This window comes from Hyperolius riggenbachi, chromosome 3 (assembly GCF_040937935.1).
Source record: "Hyperolius riggenbachi isolate aHypRig1 chromosome 3, aHypRig1.pri, whole genome shotgun sequence".
NCBI lineage: Eukaryota > Metazoa > Chordata > Amphibia > Anura > Hyperoliidae > Hyperolius > Hyperolius riggenbachi.
In genome coordinates this window covers 42834077-42857532 of record NC_090648.1, presented here as the reverse complement: position 1 = coordinate 42857532, position 23456 = coordinate 42834077, and the positions used below count along the sequence as shown (strand labels likewise).

Here is a 23456-nt window from a genome sequence, read left to right as displayed (position 1 = left end):
GCTGCTGCACAAGTCCCGGCCGTATTAATTACTATTCCCCCTCCAGGTCACCATGGATAGTCGGGAATGAAATAATTCGACTTGCAGCAATTGCTGGAGACCGAATTATAGTGTTTTATAAGTAACTTCAGCTCAGTCTTCTGACGGCGCCGAAGTTACACACAGCTACGCCCAAGTCTCCTGCGCCGGAATGAAAGTGTTCGGGATCCAGAGGTTTGCCTCTTCTTAGGTAAGTATCTGCTTCTGAACCCAGTCGGGTTCACTTTAACCCCTTCAGGATTGACCACTCTGGCCCCCTTAGGACCAGAGCAGTCTCTAGTGTCCCCCCCCCCTTTACTATATAATCCCTGGTGATCTAGTGATCCACCCCTTCCCTACACATTCCCCTGGTGGTCTAGTGGCCCCCACCTTCCCTCCCCTCTGCAAAGATCGGCAGAAGGAAGAGAGGGTGGGTAAGTATTACTCACCTTACTCCTCTCTCCAGGGTCGAGCAGCTGTGACCAGCATCTGACTGCAGCCAGCACCGTACTGATACAAGTAAGGTGTCCTAGCTTGAAGATATCATCAAGTTGGGACTCCTACTTTAGTCAGTACGGGACTGGATGCCTAAGGGGTTGGTCAGGAGCTGTGCTCGCCCGTGGAACTTGGTGGGTGAGTTGTTTACAATGTGATCACCGGCGATCATAGTGATCAAATGATCAGGAGCCAATCAGGCTCCTAATTAATTCCAGAAAATTAAGCTGTCAATTGACAACTTAAAGAGGAACTCCAGTGAAAATAATGTAATAAAAAAGTGCTTCATTTTTACAATAAATATGTATAAATGATTTACCAGTGTTTTGCCCATTGTAAAATATTTTCAATCCCTGATTTACATTCTGACAATTATTACATGGTGACATTTTTACTGCTGGCAGGTGATGTTGCTGCTGCTTGCTTTTTTGGAAGTTGTAAACAGCTGTAAACAGCTATTTCCCACAATGCAACAGGGTTCACAGACAGGAAACTGCCAAGAGCACCACGGTCCTCAGAGTTTGTTGTGGGAGGGGCTTCACCACAATATCAGTCATACAGCGCACCCTGATGGTCTGTTTGTGAAAAGGAATAGATTTCTCATGTAAAAGGGGGTATCAGCTACTGATTGGGATAAAGTTCAATTCTTGGTCGGAGTTTCTCTTTAATCTCCAGTCTCTTGTGCGCGTGGTCGCGGCAGGAATGCACGGACTGCATTCTGCGAATCTATGCTTACAGCCACAAGCGTGACGTAGATTTCAACTACGCCGGTCAGCAAGGGGTTAAGGAGAATACCAGTTATGTATGGGGTGTGACTAGACATCAGAAGCCCCATAGGAATATATTGAGGGGCCCCCAGACACTGGTAAACATAGACAGCTTCTCTGCTTCATGCATATGAGTGGACAAGGTGACATACAGTATATTCACATGCAATGTACAGTCAGTGCTTACTGCTCCTTGGCACAGGTGGGAAAGCTCTAAAGCCTTCTACATATACACGAGAACTGTCACCCGCAGTGATCAGTTTAGGGCCGAGTGCTGTACAGACGTGTTGCTGGCTTGCAGGGTAGCAGCACATTTTTGCGGCGTGGGGGGCGATGGTGGGCCACACAATGAAGGGGGAGGGGTAAGGAGGAGAACAATAACCTCATCCTGCGCTTCGACAAGATGATCCATCAGTCCGGATCTCTCACCGATGCATTGGAGCCGCCATACACACGGGAGGCCCCATTACAGACCACCTGGGCACCCCCTTCCTCCAGGGCCCCTCAGCAGCTGCGATTACTCTGCTCTGCAGTTATGTGCGGGCTGCAGCGATGTAGAGAGGCCGGATTCTTATCTAGGCTGAACATTGCTATCGTGTTTCCCAGCGGCGGTGGCTGTGACTGCTCAGTATACGGCCGTCACACGCCTCACCATAGCTGGAATTACCCGCTGCTCTGTACGGCTGGGAACTTCTAATGTTTCACAACACTGCCTGACAAGCTCAGAGTTCAAAAGAGCTCCTGACAACCTTACTTAAATACTATCTGCAGGAACGGCCTTCCCCTGCAGCTGATAAACCTGCTTTAAAAATAAGGTCAAGCAATAAGCTGCAAGAGTTAACAGCAGGCTCTGTGAGCAGATACTGCTACTTTTAGCAAGTGGCGGACTGCCATAGGACAGAAAGAGAAAGGGTGCTTTCCAGTGTGCGTAGCAATAGGGGTGTGGAGGTTGTGACTGCACCGGAGCCCTTGGGCCAGAGGGGCCCTCCCTCAACTGCAGTATTAGCTCTATTGGTCCTGTGCTGGTAATAATCACTTCTATAGATGCTTTGAATAATGGTAACCATGAACAACCTGTTCCCCATCCCCTTCTTGCACCGCTGACACTGTGGTTGTCCTTGTTTTTTGGTGCGCCGTATCAATAGTGCTTTGGGAGGGGGGGGGGGGGGGGCATGTAAAACTTGCACTGGGGTACAAAGCTCCTTAGCTGCCCCACTGGTGCTTTCACACTATGCGCGTGACTGCGTGCTGCTTCTGAACGCACTACCTATACAGTTGTATGGACATATTCACATCACAGGCCATGCTATCCTAATGTACACTCTATAGAGCCTATCAGGATAACATGTGCGTTAACATGCATCTTACATAGTGATTTAATATGCACTGTGCATGCGTAAGACGTCATGTGCATGACACAGTGTCGTCATGCACACTGCGCACCTGGCCACGGACGCACGCTAAAAGAGGTGCACAGCCCAGCCGGCGCCTGCGCAGAGAGTCCCTACCCAACCGACTGGAAGAAGATCCCGGGGTGCTTTTAAGTGAACTACGGGGGCAGATAGTAGAACAGGGGGAGCGGTGGGCATAAGGACAGGTGGTAGTATATGTCTGCTACCCCAAAGTTTTTGGGCTCTGATATCTTTTAACTTGCTAGTGCATTTATAGTTAAAGTGAATGTTAATTGAAATAGAAAAAAAAACCAGATACTTACCTGGAATAAGCCACAGGCAGGTAAAGCTTTATATTTTTTTTTTCTCAGTTCATGTACCCTTTACACTCTGTCACTCAAGTTAGGGCTGGTGCACACCGAGCGGCTTTTTCAGCGTTTCTGCAGCCGCTTGCGGCTGCGGATCCGCTTGGTCAATGTATCTCAATGGGGTGGTGCACACCAGAGCGGGAGGCGTTTTGCAGAAACGCATACTCCCAGGGTGAGGCATTTTTTGGATTTCGGATGCGTTTCTGCCTCAATGTTAAGTATAGGAAAAACGCAAACCGCTCTGAAAAACGCCTGTTCAGAGCGGTTTTGCAGGCGTTTTTGTTACAGTAGCTGTTCAGTAACAGCTTTACTGTAACAATACATGAAATCTACTACACCAAAAACGCTTCACAAAACCGCAAAATGCTAGCTGAAACGCTACAGAAAAAGAAGAAAAAGCGTTTCAAAATCTGCTAGTATTTTGCGGATCTTAAAGAGAGTCTGAAGCGAGAATAAATCTCGCTTCAGACCTCATAGATAGCAGGGGCATGTGTGCCCCTGATAAACCGCCGCTATCGCGCCGCTAAACGGGGGTCCCTTCACCCCCAAATCCCCTCGGTGCAGCGGGGGAGCGCTTCCTGGTTGGGGCAGGGCTAACCACCGCAGCCCTGCCCCACGCGCGTCTGTCAGCGCGTATCTCCGCCTCTCCCCCCGCCCCTCTCAGTCTTCCTTCACTGAGAGGGGCGGGGGAGAGGCGGCGATGCGCCGCTGATAGACGCGACTAGAGGCAGGGCTGCAGGCGTACGTACAAAAAGGGCGCCCGGACAAAAAGGGCGCGGGGTGTAAACTCCAAATAATAATTAATCATTTATAGGGTTTATAAAAATAGTGTGCTATATTTCGTTTACAAATAATGTTTAACAAAATTATAAATCATTAAATAATGTTTATGAAATCGGAAATTGTGAAAACGTTAATCTTCCCTGTTTCTAAAGTTAAACTTATAATTACGTTTATTAAAAAAACAATAATATATGTTTAATTGTTATAATTCTATATTATTGTGAATAACCTTCATTTACGGTTTGTTCTTATAATAAAATCTGAAAATATTGTTTATAACGATGATATAAATATAACTATGTTCATAATAAGTGTTGTAAAACATTAGTAATTATTACTAAAATTTTACTAAAACTATACCTAAGCCTACTCTTACACAGAACCCTCCCTGTACCTATCCCTAACCCCTAGACCCCCCTGTTGGTGCCTAAACCTAAGACCCCCCTGTTGGTGCCTAAACCTAAGACCCCCCCTGTTGGTGCCTAAGTAACCCTCCCTGTACCAACCCCTAACCCTTAGACCCCCCTGTTGGTGCCTAAACCTAAGACCCCCCTGTTGGTGCCTAAACCTAAGACCCCCTGTTGGCGCCTAAACCTAAGACCCCCCTGTTGGTGCCTAAACCTAAGACCCCCCTGTTGGTGCCTAAACCTAAGACCCCCCTGTTGGTGCCTAAACCTAAGACACCCCTGTTGGTGCCTAAACCTAAGACCCCCCTGTTGGTGCCTAAACCTAAGACCCCCCTGTTGGTGCCTAAACCTAAGACCCCCCTGTTGGTGCCTAACCCTAAGACCCCCCTGTTGGTGCCTAAACCTAAGACCCCCCTGGTGGTGCCTAAACCTAAGACCCCCCTTTATTATGTGGATAATAATGTTTTACTAATTGTGGATGCAAAAAATATTTTGCAATGTACGTTACGTACTGATCGCTTTATTTTGTGAATAATAATGTTATACAAACAGTAAGGGATAAAACTTTAAATAATGTTTTAATTAGTTAAATAAGATTAATATGTTTAAAATTAGTACTTTTATAAACGTTATTCGGCACGGGTGCATTTTATAAACTTATAAACGTAAATCACCACAAGCACACTTATAAATCATTAAAAATCTCCGGGCGCCGTTTGTAAACGTTATTTATGTCCTGCGCCCTTTTTTCCTGCTCGGCGCCCATTAAACATTATTTATTATGAGAGTGAATGGCGGCGCCCTTTTTGTCCACTAGCGGCCTGCGCCCTTTTTTCCCGCTTCCGGGCTGCAGCCGTTAGCCATGCCTCCAGGAGCGACCAAGTCTGCGACCAAGTGTTGCAGTGGGGGGTTTGGGGGTGAAGGGACCCCCGTTTAGCGGCGCGATAGCGGCGGTTTAGCAGGGGCACACATGCCCCTGCTAACTATGAGCTCTGAAGTGAGATTTATTCTTGCTTCAGAGTCTCTTTAAAGTGGACCCAAACTAAAAATACAAGATTTCAGAAATAGAATCTATTTTCTAAATTATAATAATAAATAGCAGCCCTTTTTCAGCTGCATGATGACAAATATAAAATATTTACCATTTATTGGAGGAACCCCTCCCTTCCTTTCATATTGCCGGGACAGAATCCAGCAAACTGGTGGAGTAGGTGGTGTCCGGCAAAGGAGGAATTGCTAATGGCTGCCACCTGTATAACCCAAGTTATGAAAAGAGAAGGGTGAAAAGCATGCACTGAAATACTCATAGGCTCTGAAGGAGTGTTTATTTATCTTTGTATGTGTCAGAGTGGTGCAACCAAATATTTTGAATTAAAAAAATGTTCGGTTTGTGTCCGCTTTAACCTAGTTAGAGGAAAATTCCACTACTGCTGCTGTCATGACTATAGATGTGTTCTTGTAATTCAATCCTATCTGTCATATCATTTTTAACTTGCACCCAACTAAACATTTCCATCAGATTCCAGACTGAAAGTACGTTTTCACTTGTGCGGTGGGAATCGCCGCGGTAAAAATTTGCATGCGGATGCGAATTTCGCATGCAGGTGTATGCGAATTTTCATGCGAATTTGCATGCGAATTCGCATTGATGACGATGTATGCGAATTTAACCATGGCAGTGCCTGTGTGCTTTTCCACTGATTCCATCCCAAATTCGCGTACCAAAACCGCATGCGAATTCCCTATTAAATACATTGTATGCGAATCGCATAGCGGTATGCGAATTCTGATGGCTCTGCCGTGCAGATTTTTTTCTGTACAGAAAAACGCTCAGAAATCCTGACAAGTGGAAACAGTCCCATTCACTTGTATTGTCTATGTGAATCTGCATGCAGGAAACGCATGCAGATTCGCTCTAGTGGAAACGGACCCTACAGTGTACATCAAATAACACACACATACACAGTAATAACTCCAACTGAATCTACTCAATGCAATCCTGTAACAGCCAAACAACAAATACAGCTCTGCTGAAATGGATAAAAAATCACCCCCTCCTAAATACTACTAAGAAAATCAATTACGTGTAAATGATCCCCTTATACCTGTGATCATTTGTAAAGGTGCGTACACAAGTCCTGATTTTCCGACCAACTTGTCGTCCGACTTGTTGTTTGAACAACAACTTGGGCATATGTATGCGCAGTCGAGCAACTGATAAGAGTCGTTTTACCCGATCTGCTTGGCGGATCAGTTGGACCAACTATCGTTCAAACAACTGTCAGATCCAGACGTGTGTACAAACGACCAGCGGTCGTTTGACCAACTGGTAAGTCAAAATGAGTTGGACGATAGTTGGGCAACGAGTCAGACGACATGTAAATTAGTGTGTTGTCCGTTTTGTTTGGACGTGTGTACGTGACGTTGAAACAACCCGTTGTTTGCCTGACAAGTCGTTCAAACGACTGATCCAAACGACGATCAGGCGTAAAGTTGGACGTGTGTATGCACCTGTCCTTAACCATGCCTGGTGCATTCCAGTGCTTGATATTCCCACTGAAACCAAACAATCAACTATGGGTGGCAAGCACTGTAAAAAGATCTCAGGTATAAAGTTGTGGACAGTCGCAAGCCAGGAGATGGATAGAAAACCAAAATCAGTCCCTAGGAGCTCAGTAAAGTGTATAATTATGAAGTGGAAAGTGTTCAATATCATGAGGATCTTTCATAGATCGATCGGATACTGCTATTGGGGGAGCCAGCGCTGGAACAAGGGGACTATAAGAAGAGCAGGAAGGCTCTATAGGACCCAGAGCCTTCCCTCTCCATAGGTAAGTATGTTTTTTTTTACACTTGACATTAGCTTTAAAATGGAATTCCAGTGTCATTGAGCTTAGCTTCCGGAGTAATTAGCAGTACTGGGCAGGGACCCTTGTTTCTGATTTCCCACACCTGGACTAAAGCTCTGTAAACACACTAGTAGAAACATGGTAGAGGCGGCCCATAACAGCTGCCCCTGCTGAGAATCCAGCGTGCATACTGCGACCCCCGATGCAATCACTTCGGCCACGCCCCTTCCCCGCACTGAGAATCCAGCGTGCATACAGTGGCCCCTGGTGGATCACTTAGACCGCGCCCCCTTTCCCGCACTGAGCATCCTGCATGCATACTGCGACCCACGGTGCAATCACTTAGGTCACGCCCCATACCCGCACCAAGAATCCAGTGTGCATACAGCAGCCCCCGGCGGATCACTGAGGGCTCTTTTCCACTATAGCGAATCCGCATGCAGCCACTGCATGCGGATTCGCATAGGCAATACAAGTGGATGGGATTGTTTCCACTTGTGCGTCGTGCGGGTGCGTTTTGGTGTGCGGGGGAAATCTGCACGGCAGAGCCATCAGATTTCGCGTGCAGCAGGAATGCGGGTGAATCGCCCGCAATGCTTTTAATAGGGAAATCGCATGCGGCTTTGTCATGCGGTTTTCCCCGCGATTTTGCGTGCGATTTCGCATGTAATGCTATTGAAATTTACACAGGCAGTGACATGGTTAAATTCGCCTGCTTCTTAGCCATGCAAAATTGCATGCGAAATTGCGGTGAAACCCGCATGCGGAAACGCATCCGCATGCGATTTTGTCTGCGGTGGAATCCAGGTGATTCCGCACTGCAACAGTGGAAACGAGCCCTAGGCCATACCCCCTTCACCGCATAGAAGAAAACATCTAGCTTGCATGCAAATGATGTGTCTGCACAGCTTTTGGTCCTGCAATGTCCCCCGAAGGATTGGCTCCCGATCCCCGTCTTGTGACATTGTTTGAAGGTGTGCACGCAATGCATGGACGCTCTGCGAATGCGCAGCCCCTCCGTGCATGTGCAGAAGAGCCGACTGGCGCGACTAAGCCAGATTACCGGGACTAATTGTGGCCAAACGGAGGCACTTGGGGGGGACAGCGAGGGATGCATCGGTGGTCATGGGGCTGGAGAAGGCCCGGGGTGAGTATAAAATATTTTTCTTTTGAGATCTCAGGTTTACTTTAAAGGGATCCAAGTAGATTTTTTTTTCCTTGCAGTTTGTCCTGGTTTCTAATAATTGTAGGAGCTGCCATTTCCCTCTGCCCTTAATTATCCAGTGGAAAGTGTGAATGCAATCAAGTGTGACTTCTCCAAACTGTTTGAAGAACAGGGTGCTATCTCTCCAACCCCTCTGCTGATAAAAGATTTTGTTTGCTCATTGCTACTGCTAATTACTGCAGTCCTTATCTGCCTGCTTTTTTTGTGGACAGCAGGCAGAGGAAGTAGGGCAATAAAAGCCTCTTACAAACATGTAAATGTAAAAAGATGAGGTAGAATGGAACTTTTTTTTTGGGTAATGGGCCACATTATTATTATTATGCATTTTTAACGTGCTATTGAGATACCCCGGGCGCCATAAATGCTGCTCGGTTCACTTTAACCCATGGATAATTAGGAAACTTGGAAACTGGCTTGTTATAGTTTCTTTTAGGAATGGCGTTACATAACTGTGATTTACATACATGCACTTGCTCATTCTTAGATGTATACTTCAGATTGTGTTGTTATCAGCCTGTGCCTAGCTACATTTATACCTCCCACGTAGACCCTTAAAGAGGATCTGTAACGTCAACCTCGGGTGGGGGAAGCTTCCGGATCCTAATGAGGCTTCCCAAGCCGTCCTCTGTCCCTCAGGGGTCTCGCTGCAGCCCTCCGTACAGCGGTGACGTCAATATTTACCTTCCCCTCTCCTGCGCAGGCGCTCTGACGGCTGTCGGCTCCAAAATACACGGAAATACCCGATCGCCGTCGGGTCTGCTCTACTGCGCAGGCGCAAGTCTCCGGCACCTGTGCAGTAGAGCGGACCCGACTGAGATCGGGTATTTCCGTGTAGTTCGGAGCCGAGAGCAGCCACAGCGCCCCCGCTGGAGCCTGCAAAGGTAAATATTGAACTGACAGTCGGGTCTGTCTCCGGATGTTCGGAGGGCTGCAGCGAGACCCCCGTGGGACAGAGGACGGCGTAGGAAGCCTCATTAGGATCCGGAGGCTTCCCCCACCCGAGGTGAGTACCCCCCAGGGGATCTTTTTGATGTTACAGAGTCTCTTTAAGCCTGGTACACACTTTCAAGTATGATTGGCCAATCACTGACCAATTTTACCACCTCCATGTAGTATGAGTAGTATTTAAACTGTAGGGAGGCTGCCATGTTTTTTTGTTTTGTTTTGTGCATGTGCAATACCAGTTGCCTGGCAGCCCTGCTGATCCTCTGCCTCTAATACATTTAGCCATAGACCCTGAACAAGCATGCAGCGGATCAGGTTTTTCTGACATTATTGTCAGATGTGACAAGATTAGCTGCATGCTGGTTTCTGGTGTGATTCTGACACTACTGCAGCCAAATAGATGAGCAAGGCTGCCAGGCAACTGGTATTGCTTAAGGGGTAAAAAATATGGCAGCCTCTATATATCTCTTGCTAGATTTGTCCTTTAAATGAACCTAAACTGAGAAGGATATGGATTTTTCCTTTTAAAATAATACCAGTTGCCCGACTCTCCAGCTGATTCTGTGTCTCTAATACTTTTAGCCACAGCCCCTGAACAAGCATGCAGATCAGGTGCTGCCTGTGACTAAAGTCAGACTGGATTAGCTGCATGCTTGTTTCAGGTGTGTGATTCAGCCACTACTGCAACCAGATAGATCAACAGGACTACCAGACAACTGGTATTGTTTAAAAGGAAACATCCATTTAGATTTCCTTTAAAGGGATACTGTAGGGGGGTCGGGGGAAAATGAGTTGAAGTTACCCGGGGCTTCTAATGACCCCCCACAGACATCCTGCACCCGCGCAGCCACTCACCGATGCTCCGGCCCCGCCTCCAGTTCACTTCTGGAATTTCTGACTTTAAAGTCTGAAAACCACTGCGCCTGCATTGACGTGTTCTCACTCCCGCTGATGTCACCAGGAGCATACTGCGCAGACACAGACCATACTGGGCTTTTGCAATACTCTCCTGGTGACATCAGCGGGAGCGAGGATGCAGCTGCGCAGGCGCAGTGGTTTTCAGACTTTAAAGTCTGAAATTCCAGAAGTGAACCGGAGGCGGGGCCGGAGCATCGGTGAGTGGCTCAGTGGGTACAGGATGTCTGTGGGGGACCATTAGAAGCCCTGGGTAAGTTCAACTCATTTTCCCCCGACCCCTACAGTATCCCTTTAAGTGACAGAAACTGTTTCTGTGTGAATAGTCTTCTCCCTCACCTGAAGGCATGTAAGTCATGCGGGACATGGGAACGCCTATACTGTATGTACATTAGAACTGCATTGCTTTCAGCCACCCACTGATTTCCTAGAAAGAACAACAATTGCATGAGAAAAGGATAGGCTGTCTTTTGAAGACCAAAACAAATGGCAAATGGAAATGTTTTGTATAAATGCTGTGATCTCATGCTAAAGGCAAACTCTGTTTTCAGAGTGTTATGCAATATTAACAATTGTTTTCAATGAATGTACAAAGCTTTAGTATATGTATAAACCTCTAATGTGTGTTTGTTTATAGTATCTGGAAGGGTTATTTAAAAGACCATTATCGCGAAAATCATAAAATGTAAATTATGTAAACATATACAAATAAGAAGTACATTTTTCCCAGAGTAAAATGTGCTATAACTTACTTTTCTCCTATGTTGCTGTCACTTACAGTAGGTAGTAGAAATCTGAAAGAACTGTCAGGTTTTAGACCAGCTCATTTCCTCAGGGGGGATTCTCAAGGTTTTCTTTATTTTCAAAAGCACTTAGTAAATGGCAGTTGCTCTGTCCAACTGCCAAAGAAGTGAGCAGGGAGGCTGGTCAGCATCTTTGTATAAATCCTTTTCAGGGAGTGCCTTTATAAAGAATCCCCCATGAGGAAATGAGCTGGTCCAAAACCTATGAGGAAAAACAAAAGATGTGCAATCTTGCGCTAACGCAGGTGAGAGGTCAAAGTGGACCGCAGACTGATCACACACTGGCAGCTCCTCAAACACTCGGCTGTGAGCGGACTACTGGAAAAGGAAGCAAAAGACAGGAGGAGCGCTCCGTAGTGTGATACCGTTTAATAAAATGAAAACTGTGCAATAAAAGATACACTTACTAGACGTCAGTTAACTGACGAAGGCGTGGACACGCCGAAACGCGTCTTGACGTAACCTGCACACAGTCACCCCGAAGGGACACCTGTCATCCATTTACCATCTGGATCCTTGCTGCCGCTGGCCACTGCAGCTTCAGGTTTCGCTTCCAAGAGGGGATGTCCTTTTTATTCTGGGCTATATGCCAATTTTAAATGCCTACTGTTCATACACATCTAGTAAGTGTATCTTTTATTGCGCAGTTTTCATTTTATTAAACGGTATCACACTACGGAGCGCTCCTCCTGTCTTTTGCTTCCTGGTCCAAAACCTGTTGCTTCTGTCAGATTTCTACTACCTAATGTAAATGACAGTAACATAGGAGAAAAGTAATTAATGGCTCATTTTACTCTGGAAGAAACATACATTTTATTTATATGCATAGCCGACCTTCGACCTGAGCAACTGGAGCGGTCGCTCAGGGCGCCGGCTTCCAAGTGGGCGCCTATAGCTGGTTACCTATACTGAGGGCACCTACACCTGACTTCCTATACTGGGGGCACCTATGCTTGGCTACCTATACTGGGGGCACCTATGCTTGGCTACCTATACTGAGGGCACCTACACCTGATTTCCTATACTGGGGGCACCTATAGCTGGTTACCTATACTGAGGGCACCTACACCTGATTTCCTATACTGGGGGCACCTATAGCTGGTTACCTATACTGAGGGCACCTACACCTGATTTCCTATACTGGGGGCGCCTATAGCTGGTTACCTATACAGAGATCACCTACACCTGACCTCCTGTACTGGGGACACCTATGCCTGGTTACCTATACAGAGGGGACCTACACCTGATTTCCTATACTGGGGGCACCTATAGCTGGTTACCTATACTGAGGGCACCTACACCTGATTTCCTATACTGGGGGCGCCTATAGCTGGTTACCTATACAGAGATCACCTACACCTGACCTCCTGTACTGGGGACACCTATGCCTGGTTACCTATACAGAGGGGACCTACACCTGATTTCTTATACTGGGGGCACCTATAGCTGGTTACCTATACTGAGGGCACCTACACCTGATTTCCTATACTGGGGGCGCCTATAGCTGGTTACCTATACAGAGATCACCTACACCTGACCTCCTGTACTGGGGGCGCCTATAGCTGGCTGCCTATACTGAGGGTAGATACACCTGACTTCCTATACTGGGTGCACCTATAGCTGGTTACCTATACTGAGGGCACCTACACCTGATTTCCTATACTGGGGGCGCCTATAGCTGGTTACCTATACTGAGGGCACCTACACCTGATTTCCTATACTGGGGGCGCCTATAGCTGGTTACCTATACTGAGGGCACCTACACCTGATTTCCTATACTGGGGGCACCTATAGCTGGTTACCTATACTGAGGGCACCTACACCTGATTTCCTATACTGGGGGCACCTATAGCTGGTTACCTATACTGAGGGCACCTACACCTGATTTCCTATACTGGGGGCACCTATAGCTGGCTACCTATACTAGAGCCTGGGAGAGAGTAGGTTCGCCCGTGGGCGTATATCTATAGATCTTATATTGAGTGTAACATTCAATAAGGTACTTATATTCCTACCTTAGAGTGGTGTAACTCACAAGTAAAGTAGAAGTTGAAATTTCTTAAGCTTTATTAGGGCACAAATGACTTATACTAAAAGCCTGGCTACCTATGGGGGGGATGGAGACCTTCAACTGACTTCCTATACTAGGGGCACCTATGCTTGGCTACCTGTAGGGGGGGGGGGGGATGGAGACCTTCAACTGACTTCCTATACTAGGGGCACCTATGCTTGGCAACCTATATTGAGGGTACCTACACATGAGATCCTATACTGGGGGCACCTATACCTGGCTACCTACCTATACTGAGTCTGAGGGCGTTTGGGGGGGGGGGGGGGGGGATAGCCGCACTGCGGCTATAACGTGTGGTGCAAATTGTCAGTGCTTAGCTCTCATTCTAAATGGGGGAGGAGGCGGCTAACTGTCCCACTGATTGTTTTTATTAATATTCCTGAAAGGTTCTAGCCTTCATTTTTAAGTGTATTCAGGATAATAAACTCTTTCCATCCATTTGTGGGTATTAATAATATTTATTCTATTATACATACTGTATGTGACGTGTCACGGAGATCTGAGCATTTGGCGTGATGTTTCACAACGTCAAAAAGGTTGGGAACCACTGTCCTAGGAGATATCTCAGGAGAAAAGGTGAATTGCATATGGGCCTGTGAGTGCACGCACGCGAGAAAAGGATGAATCAGGGCACAGAAATCAGGTTTCGCTCAGGGCGCTGTGAAACCTAAGGCCGGCCCTATTTATATGTGTTTAAATTTATATTACACTTTTTCGCAATAGTGGTCACCCTGATCGCACTCCCGTTGCCGGGAGCTTTCTGCTCATGTGCAGTAGCGATTTTCCCGTACTGCACATGCGCAGAATGCTGCTGTGCATGGGGACACGACGAGGAGGTGCGTGACTGGCCAGTTTTGCGGGGGTGGTCGCTGCTTGCAGGAGGGACATGGAAGGGCGGCGCAGGCACAGGATGACTGCAGGGGGCTGCAAGAAGCCCCAGGTAAGTTAAACTGCTTTTTTTTTTTTATTTAAGATTTCCATTAAAGGACAAGTGAGGAGAATATGGAGGCTGACATATTTATTTCCTTAAAAGCAATACCAGTTGCCTGGCTGTCCTGCTGATCTATTTGGTTGCAGTCATGTCTGAATCACACCAGAAACAAGCATGCAGCTAATCTTGTCAATAATAATGTCAATTATTAACCCTCTGGGCGATACAATTATATCGCCCAGGAGGTGGCGCAGCACTATTTTTTTAAATTTTTATTTTTTAAATCATGTAGCGAGCCCAGGGCTCGCTACATGATAGCCGCAGCGCAGCGGCATCCCCCCACCCACTCCGATCGCCTTCGGCGATCAGAGTAAGCAGGAAATCCCGTTCAGAACGTGATTTCCTGCTGGCCTTCTCCGGTCACCATGGCGACGGGGCGGGATGACGTCACCGACGTCATGGACGTCGTGACGTCTGAGGGAGTTCCGATCCACCCCTCAGCGCTGCCTGGCACTGATTGGCCAGGCTGCGTAAGGGGTCGGGGAGGGGCTGCGCGGCACGGCGGGTAGCGGCGGATCGGCGGCGATCGGAAGTTACACATAGCTAGCAAAGTGCTAGCTGCGTGTAACAAAAAAAAAATTATGCAAATCGGCCCACCAGGGCCTGAGAAATCCTCCTGCGCGATATACCCCGAGCTCAGCTCGGGATTATCGCTCAGGAGGTTAATGGATTAATGACATTAACAATAATGTCAGAAGCACCGGATCTGCTGCATGCTTGTTCAGGGTCTATGGCTAAAAGTATTAGGCAGAGGATCAGCAGGACAGCCAGGCAACTGGTATTGCTTAAAGGGAAATAAATAGGGCAGCCTCCATATACCTCACTCTTCAGTTGTCCTTTAGAATGTCACCCACAGTATAAGTTATTACACTGTACTTATACTCATAGTAAACGATCTGAAGTGTGCACCGATCTCCACTTGATTGATGTGTTATAATGACTACTACAATGATCACCCTTTTCCTGATGAGCTATTGATGTCATTCAGCTCAGGAGTACAGACTGAGGATGACTCATCCTTGTAAAGTAAACAATGGCAGAGACAAGCCTATATTAAAAAAGCTATGCAACCCGTTTATAAATGATTTTAAGCACAGTTGGGTAGAAGGACACTGAGTGCTTCATCAATGCACAAACAAAAACACATCAGTATAGCTCATATGCATGATCTGCATTGATTGTCCGTTTGTTATCCGGTTGATCCGGTCGGGCAGATGCGTTTCAACCATAGACTGTATGGGAAACGTATCTGCTCAAGAGTTCTAGTTTAGACTATTATAATGCTTGGTGGACTACCAACTAACAGACTGGCACCCCTCGGCTGCTCGTCTCATTCATCTTTCTTCCCGCTCTTCCTCTGCGGCTTCTCTCTGTCAAGCTCTTCATTGGCTGCCAATTACCGAGAGGATCCACTTTAAACTCTTGACCCTAACCTAATAAGCTCTCCACAATATCTCCTCACTAGTTTCCAGATGCCAACCCAACCGCAATCTCAGATCTGCACATGAGCTTCTTCTATCCTCCTCTAGATTTACCTCTTCGCATTCACGTATACAAGACTTCTCACGTCCCTCACCCATCCTCTGGAAAACCCTTCCTCAGCACATCCGTCACTTTCCAACCTTTGAAATCTTTAAACGCTCCCTCAAAACTCCCTTTTTTGTACAAGCATATGCTCAAACTTAGGGTGCATACACACATCAGACCATAGTCTTTGGAAAATGAAAGATCACAGACCAATTTTACCCCCTTCCATGTAGTATGAGAGCCATACCTTCACAGTCTATTCTATTGAGCTGAACTCCCCATCAGATAGAAATCTTTGCAAGATGCTGCACACAAAAATGCTGTAGACATTCAAAAGATCAGTATCTGCAAAAGATCAGTTCCTGCAAAATGCATTCCTAGTCTATGATATCTGCAGATCCTCATACACACCTTGTTTAACAGACATTCATCTGAAGATCCATCCTGGTGGCAATCGGATTGCACTGATGGAAATGGCCGTTGCCGTTTCCATTCGTTTTACTGTACCCTGTGGTTTGCGATCCGTTAGCGATCAGAATCAGTGGAATAATGGAAAAGTGCCCTAAAGCCTATGAAAGCAGACAATGTCTGACAGGGTGGACTCGGCCGATTACTGAGAGATTTCATGCTAAAATTGATCAGGAATCGGCCTGCGCTGTGTGGGCAGCCAACAGATCTTTCTCTAATCAGATTGGATCAGAGAGAGATCTGTCTCTTGGTCGATCTGCCCATGCATCAGACGATGTACAGTATTAGCACCTTTAGTAAGAAGACTATATATACTCTGTAAAGATGTCAGCACTATATAAATACAAAATTATCATACAAAAAATAGACCAATGCGAACTATTGTGGAAATTTGCACATATTTGCACATTTTTGAAAGTAGCCTGCAGGGCCGTTTCTTGGGCAGTGCGGGCAGGGCGACCGCACTGGGCGCAGACCAGCAAGTAGATGAAGGGGGGCGCAGGCAGAAGGACATTACCGCTAGGGAGCTGGTGACGCGCGGTGCAGCCAAATGGAAGAAGAAAGAAGATTACCAGCGCGATCACCTGCCTTGACTCCTCCTAGGCTGCCTGCGTCAGACTTCAAGTCATCATCACGTCACCACCACGTGATGACACCTGATGTCTTGTAGCGGTACTGCAGGCTGTCAGTGCGCGGCACCCATGGAGGAGTCGGCTTTCCGGGCTCTCCTCACCTGGGTGTTTTCTTGCTTCCTCCTGGATGAGTGGCTGGTCACTAGAAAGTAGGCAGATCTACTTGTGACCTGTGGCTGTGTTTCTGTCCCTAAAGAGTAAGGGTTCCCGAGTCCACGGGGGTGGGGGGAAGGGGGCGCAATTTTTACACCCTCGCCCTGGGTGGAGGGGTGATATGGGGACAGTAAGGCTGATCAGATGCATTTATTTGATTTATTTGACTTGATTTTATTTTATTTATTTTGGATTGGGGGAATTAGGAGCCAACCTAAGCGTCAGCGGCTCAGCGCATAGCTCATACTGTCAGCTGGGCATTGAAAAATATCACAATTTGCATCGGTGTGATTGGCGACTAATGTTTAATGGTTCTTTAATAACTTATCCATTTAACTTTGTTTTTGGCTTCTCAATCCTTGTTAGGTTTGAAGCAATGCCCGAAGGCGGATCGGAACATCTCTGTCGTCTTGGGGGGCGTTGCCCACCTTCCCTGCACCTTCTCCCCCCTCCATGATGCCCCAATACAAGACGTCAAGGTGTCTTGGCAAAAAGACTCAGGCATGGGCAAGGAAATGGTGGTCCACTTCCAGAATGGGAAGGAGGAAGGTGACCGCCAAGACAAACAGTTTAAAAATCGCACTGCAGTGGGACGTCACTGGTATCGACACGGCAACGCCAAGCTGAGCCTGCACGGAGTGACCAGAGAGGATGCTGGGAAATATACGTGTTGGGTCACTCTGCTTCCCCTGAGGCCCGGGAGGCAATTCAAGTGCTGCACGGTGACCCTCCAGATCTCGGAGGACACAAAAGGTGAGATAACAGCATACTAACCTTTAAAGAAAAAAATGTCTGTGTTACAGCTGACACAAATCCTGCAATAAATCTGCAGTGTGTCTGTTTCCTGCTTTCATGGAAGCAAATACAGGGTTGATATCCTGTCTTTAAAAATTAGCTGTTCTGCCAAGGCAGCCAGCTGACACATCTGAAAGATCAAATTACAGTTGTGCTTAATATCAGATGAGGGGGAATTAGACAGGCTAAACGCTCCAAATACATACAGGGTGCATTTCTCTATGTCTTTCCTTCTGTCCTGTGCAAGAGCTCAGGTCCACATTAAAAGAAAAAAGTCAGATACTTACCTAAGTAGAGGGAAGACTCTGGATCCTATAGAGCATTCCTGTTCCCCCCCCCCCCCCCCCTGCAGCTTCTGGGCCCCCCTGCGGCTGCATCCCTTGCAGGGTCTATTGTTACGCCCCTGAACGCTTATATGGTGATATGTAAACTGCTGATCAAGCAAATTAGGACTTTTTAACTTCTTCTTATTGTTTATAAATATGCTCATCAGATAAAAGCAGGGATCCCGCTGAAAGTGACCATCTCTCCATTTGACCCCACATTTATAAATAATCCCTTATGATGTCATTTGGAATCAAAATATCCCAGCATGCTGAAATCTACCTCTTTGGCAGGGTGTGGCTGCCATACACAGCGCCATCTGGTGGTGTGTACTATATACTGTATGCTGGATTGACTGATGATGAATACTTTACAGGGGAATTCCACGCTTGGTTTACATTACATACATCACAGTTACATGTGTCATTCTGTTATTTAATGTTGCTAAAGATTATCGTTCCACTTCACTTTGTAACCAGTTGAGAATTTACTAAACAGACAACAAGCTCCGATTTCAATGTTATGCAACCATGGCAACAGGACATTGAAGTACAAATTCCCCATAAGCCATTGCCTTGCTAGATGGGTCATTATTTGCACAAGCAGCCGCTTTAGTAACTCATTTTCAACACCTGTATTAATCCATCGACTGCAAGCAAACGTTGACACTCTTTTCTGCCACTTGTGAAATGTCTACATTTTATGTGTACACAAACATAAAATGGGCAAGCTGAGATATGGTTTCGCCTTTAGTCCCCAATATAAAGTATTATATTAAGCCATATTTATTTCCTTTTAAACAGTGCGCATTGCCTGGCAGCCGTGCTGATCTGTTGGGCTGCAGTAGTGTCTGAAGTACACCAGAAACAAGCATGTAGCTTTTCCTGTCAGATCTGACAATGTCACAAACATCTGACCTGCTGCATGCTTGTTCAGGGTCTATGGCTGAAAGTATTAGGGCTTGTTTCCACTGTAGCGGTGCGGAATCGCCTGGATTCCACCGCTGAAGAAATCGCATGCGGCTGCGTTTCCGCATGCAGATTTACCCGCGATTTCGCATGCGATTTCGCATGGCAACGAGCCATGCGAATTTAACCATGTCACTGCCTGTGTTAAGTTTCATTGGCTTTCATGCGAAATCGCATGCGAAATCGCGGGGAAATCCGCATGACAAAGCCGCATGCGATTTCCCTATTGAATACATTAGCGGCGATTCGCCTGCATTCCTGCCGCACGCGAATCTGCACGACCCTGTCGTGCAGATTTTCCCCGCACCGAAAAACGCCGCCGCCGCACACGTGGAAACAGCCCCATCCACTAACATTAAGTATTCGAATCCGCATGCAGTGCCCGCATGCGGATTCGCTATAGTGGAAACGAGCCCTTAGGGCTCGTTTCCACCATAGCGAATCCGCATGCGGCGACGAGATGCGGATTCGCTTGTTACACTGAAGTGGCCGGGGCTGTTTCCACATGTGCGGCGTGCGGGAGCGATTTGGCGGCGGGCTAAATCTGCACGACGGGACCCACCGAATTCGCCTGCGTCGGGAATCCGTGCGAATCGGCGCTAATGTATTTAATAGTAAAAACGCATGCGTTTGTTACATGCGTTTTTACCCGCGATTTCGCGTGCGATTTCGCACCTTTTTCAATGTTATTTTGCCCTGGCAGTGTCATGGTTAATTTCGCATGGCACCCTGCCATGCGAAATCGCACGCGAAATCGCGGGTAAAAACGCATGCGGAAACTCATCCGCATGCGTTTTTACAAGCGTCGGAATGCCGGCGAAATCGCGTCGCAACAGTGGAAACGAGCCCTCAGAGGCAGAGGATCAGCAGGACAGCCAGACAACTGGTATTGTTAAAAAGGAAATAAATGTGGCAGCCTCCATACACCTCTCGCTTCAGTTGTCCTTTAAATCGGACCTAAACTCAGAACTTCCACTCTGCTCTAAAAGATACAGCATAATAACCTTTAAAGCAAAACTTTTCTTTGTTACAGTTGATACAAATCCTACAATAAATCTGTAGTGTGGCTACTTCCTGATTCATGGAAGCAGACATATTGTTAGCATCCTGTGTTTACAAATTAGCTGCTCTGCCGAGGGAGCCAGCTGACACAGGTGAGAGATCAAATTACAACTTGTGATAAGTCAAAGATGAAGGGGGAATTAGACAGGCCAAACCCTCTAAATACATACAGGGTGCATTTCTCTGCGTTTTCCTTCTGTCCTGCGCAGAAATCTACAATCAGGTGTAATATAAAATGCAGTACCTTCCACTGTGACATTATCACACCAAAAATTGTACAAGTGAAAATACACATAATTATGACAAGTTAATTTCTCACAGAATAAAATGCACTGTAAATTATTTTTCTCCTTTATTGTAATAATAGGACAGATCTGACAGGGTTTGGACTAGTTAATCATCTCACAGGGGATTCTCAGTATTTACAAAAGTACTCCTTAGAAACTATCTATGGCAGATGGACTGAGCATCTGCTGTTCATAAGTGTTTTTTAAAATGAAAGGAAACCTGAGAAGGAATATAAACGTTTTATACATACCTGGAGCTTCCTCAAGCCCCCTCCACACCGATCACTCCTACGACGTCGTCCTCTGCCTCCATGTTCGCTCAGTAGAAGCCCCTTTAGCTTGGCCAGTCGGGGCGTATCGTGCAGAACGCTCCCATCCACGGAAGCAAGACAGGGTTTGCGTGGGCAAAGTGCGCCTGCGCCGACTGGCCAATCTGATGGGACTGCATGGGAGTGATTGGTGCGGAGGGGGCTGGAGGCCCCAAGTGTGTATAAAACTTTTATACTCCTTTCTCTCTGGTACACTTTATAATAAATATATATATATAATCCTAAGAATCCCCCATGAGGAGATGGGCTTGTCCAAAACTTATCTGATCTGTCAGATTTTCACCACCGACTGTAAGCAAAAGGAACATAGTAGAAAAGTAATCTTAAAGCGGATCCGAGAGGAAAAACTAACTATAACAAGTAACTTGTCTATACAGTATATCTTATCCAAAGTTTAGATCACACAGCATATCTAGCTGCAAACAGCTTCAAAAGTTTATAATTATTTATTCCTGGGATACAATGAGGGCAGCCATGTTCTGTTTGTCACATTGTCACAGGCTGAGGGCTGGAGATGCTATCAGCTTGCCTGTGTGTAAATTCAGTCCCCTCTCCTCCTCCCCTCTGCCTCTGAAATCTATGGCTAGTAACCTGCTCCTCCTCCTGCCCAGACTGAGCTCCCATAAGCCCTTGCTACATTGCTCTAAGAGTGCCAAGGCACAAAAGGAGCTGTGGGCGAGGCTTGTTTAGTTTATAGGGAATTAGAGTATTAAAACAAAACAAAAAAAGTATTTGGCTTGAGGAATGCCCTATAAACTATATGAAAGGAACACAATTATGCAATGAGTAAAAGTTCATCTCGGATCCACTTTAAATGCGTTTTAATCGTTGTACTCCTTACACAAATGTATTTTAAATGTTACAAGTTTTTCTGAACCCAAAATAGAGAAGCCATGTATGATAAGCAAAGTACATGCTATGATTCAATAATGTGTAGAACCCCTTTTAGCACCAATAACTCCTGGGAATGTGCAGCTGCCTTAAATTGTACCAGAGCTGGTGAATAAGCAAGAATCGATACACACCCGGGTCTTCCTCCAGCCCCATAAGCACCTCTGAGTCCCTCGCTGTTCTCTCGCGCATGCCCAGAAGGCCTGGACTGACGCGACAGAGCCTGTTACCGGGGCTGATCGCGGCTGAACGGCAGGCCGCCAGAGGACAGCGAGTGACTCAAAGGTGCTTATGGGCCTGGAGGAAGCCCTGGGAAAGTATTGATTCTTGCTTATTCACCTGCTCTGCTTTACTTTAAATATACTGTAAAATGATGTTGTTGATTGTGTGGAAATGGCTTTATTACCGTTCCCAGGCTGATGGGCAGGAACAGTTGGTGATGTCTTCCCTCCTTGGCGTTGTGGTACCACAAACCTGAATACTCCAGTCCAGAAAACTGCCAGAACTGCTGCTTTTATTTGTTTAGTGGTATCTGGCATCCACTTTCCTTCTAACTTCCTGTGGAAGTGGTAAGGGTTTACTGAATTTATTTTTACACTTCTCCTGCATTTTGACTTTGTTGAATAAGTAATGACACTGTGTAATATGTCACTGTGTAATACAGTATGTCATGTGTTCAGGGTCGGACTGGGACACTGGGGGACCACCAAAGAGATTTCAACCTGGGGCCCACACATCCCATGATTGCAGTGAAAAAAAGGCGTGACCATGCACTGGAAGGTGGGCGTGGTCATGATGTATTATAGACAGGAACAAATGTACATGATCTTTGCAGCATTGTAATTCAGAGACACTGCTGCCCAGCAAAACTTTGCATAGAGTCCACTCCTTCAATATAAAGTAATGTCCTACTTTGCAGAGTTTGCGACCGCAGAGGTTGCAACCGCATCGGGGCCCTTAGGCCAAAGGGGCCCCGAAGGTCCCTCCCTCAACTACAGTATTAGCTCTCTATTGGTCCTGTGATCATAATAATCACTTCTATAGATACTTTGAACAGTGGTAATCATTAACAAGCTATTTCCCATTCCCTTCTTGCACCTCTGACACTGTAGTTGCCATTGGCAGGTTTTGGTGTGTCGTATCAATTGTTATGTATAGAGTGCTTGGGGGGCCCCATTGTAAAATTTGCATCGGGGCCCACAGCTCCTTAGCTGCGCCACTGCTCTCAGCATGAGTGATTACAGTACTGAGAAGAGAATTTTTGTGCTGCAGGCAGAAATTGGAGCTCTGTCAGACAAGGAGGGGGGGCCCACCAGGGAAAAAACTGTACTACTGTGGCCCAGTCCGACCCTGCATGTGTTATTGTTCATCTGAGGTTATATGTACAATCTGTGATTAGTTTGTATTAGTGTTCCTCATCACTGGTTCCTGAGACTTCTGGTTTTTACATTAAAGAGGAACTCCAGTGAAAATAATGTAATAAAAAAGTGCTTCATTTTTACAATAATGATGTATAAAAGATTTAGTCAGTGTTTGCCCATTGTAAAATATTTTAAATCCCTGATTTATATTCTGACATTTATCACATGGTGACATTTTTACTGCTGGCAAGTGATGTAGCTGCTGCTAGCTGTTTTGGCAGTTGGAAACAGCTGTAAACAGCTATTTCCCACAATGCAACAGGGTTCACAGACAGGAAACTGCCAAGAGTACTTACTCAGAATTTCTTTGTGGGAGGGGTTTCACCACAATATCAGCCATACAGCGCCCCCTGATGGTCTGTTTGGAAAAAGGAATAGATTTCTCATGTAAAAGGGGGTATCAGCTACTGATTGGGATAAAGTTCAATTCTTGGTCGGAGTTTCTCTTTAAATCCACATGGCTCCACAGAGGTCCTAGAAACAGGAAGTGCGGAGAAAGTTCTCCAATGGGAACACGGACAACAAGAATAACACCCTAAAATGGGTAACTCCTTTTACACACATTTTAATA

At 46.4% G+C, this 23456-nt stretch overlaps 1 protein-coding gene across 1 annotated transcript in view; it reads left to right on the top strand.

The window, feature by feature from the left end:
- The window catches only part of LOC137560934 (V-set domain-containing T-cell activation inhibitor 1-like), a 35074-nt gene extending 13162 nt beyond the window's left edge, over positions 1-21912 (top strand). The window contains exons 2-3 of the mRNA XM_068272122.1: positions 17175-17561; positions 21880-21912. Coding sequence (XP_068128223.1) covers positions 17175-17561; positions 21880-21884 — 392 coding nt within the window. The 3' untranslated portion in view covers positions 21885-21912. The remainder of the gene's footprint in view (positions 1-17174; positions 17562-21879) is intronic.
- Positions 21913-23456: the final 1544 nt, after the last annotated feature.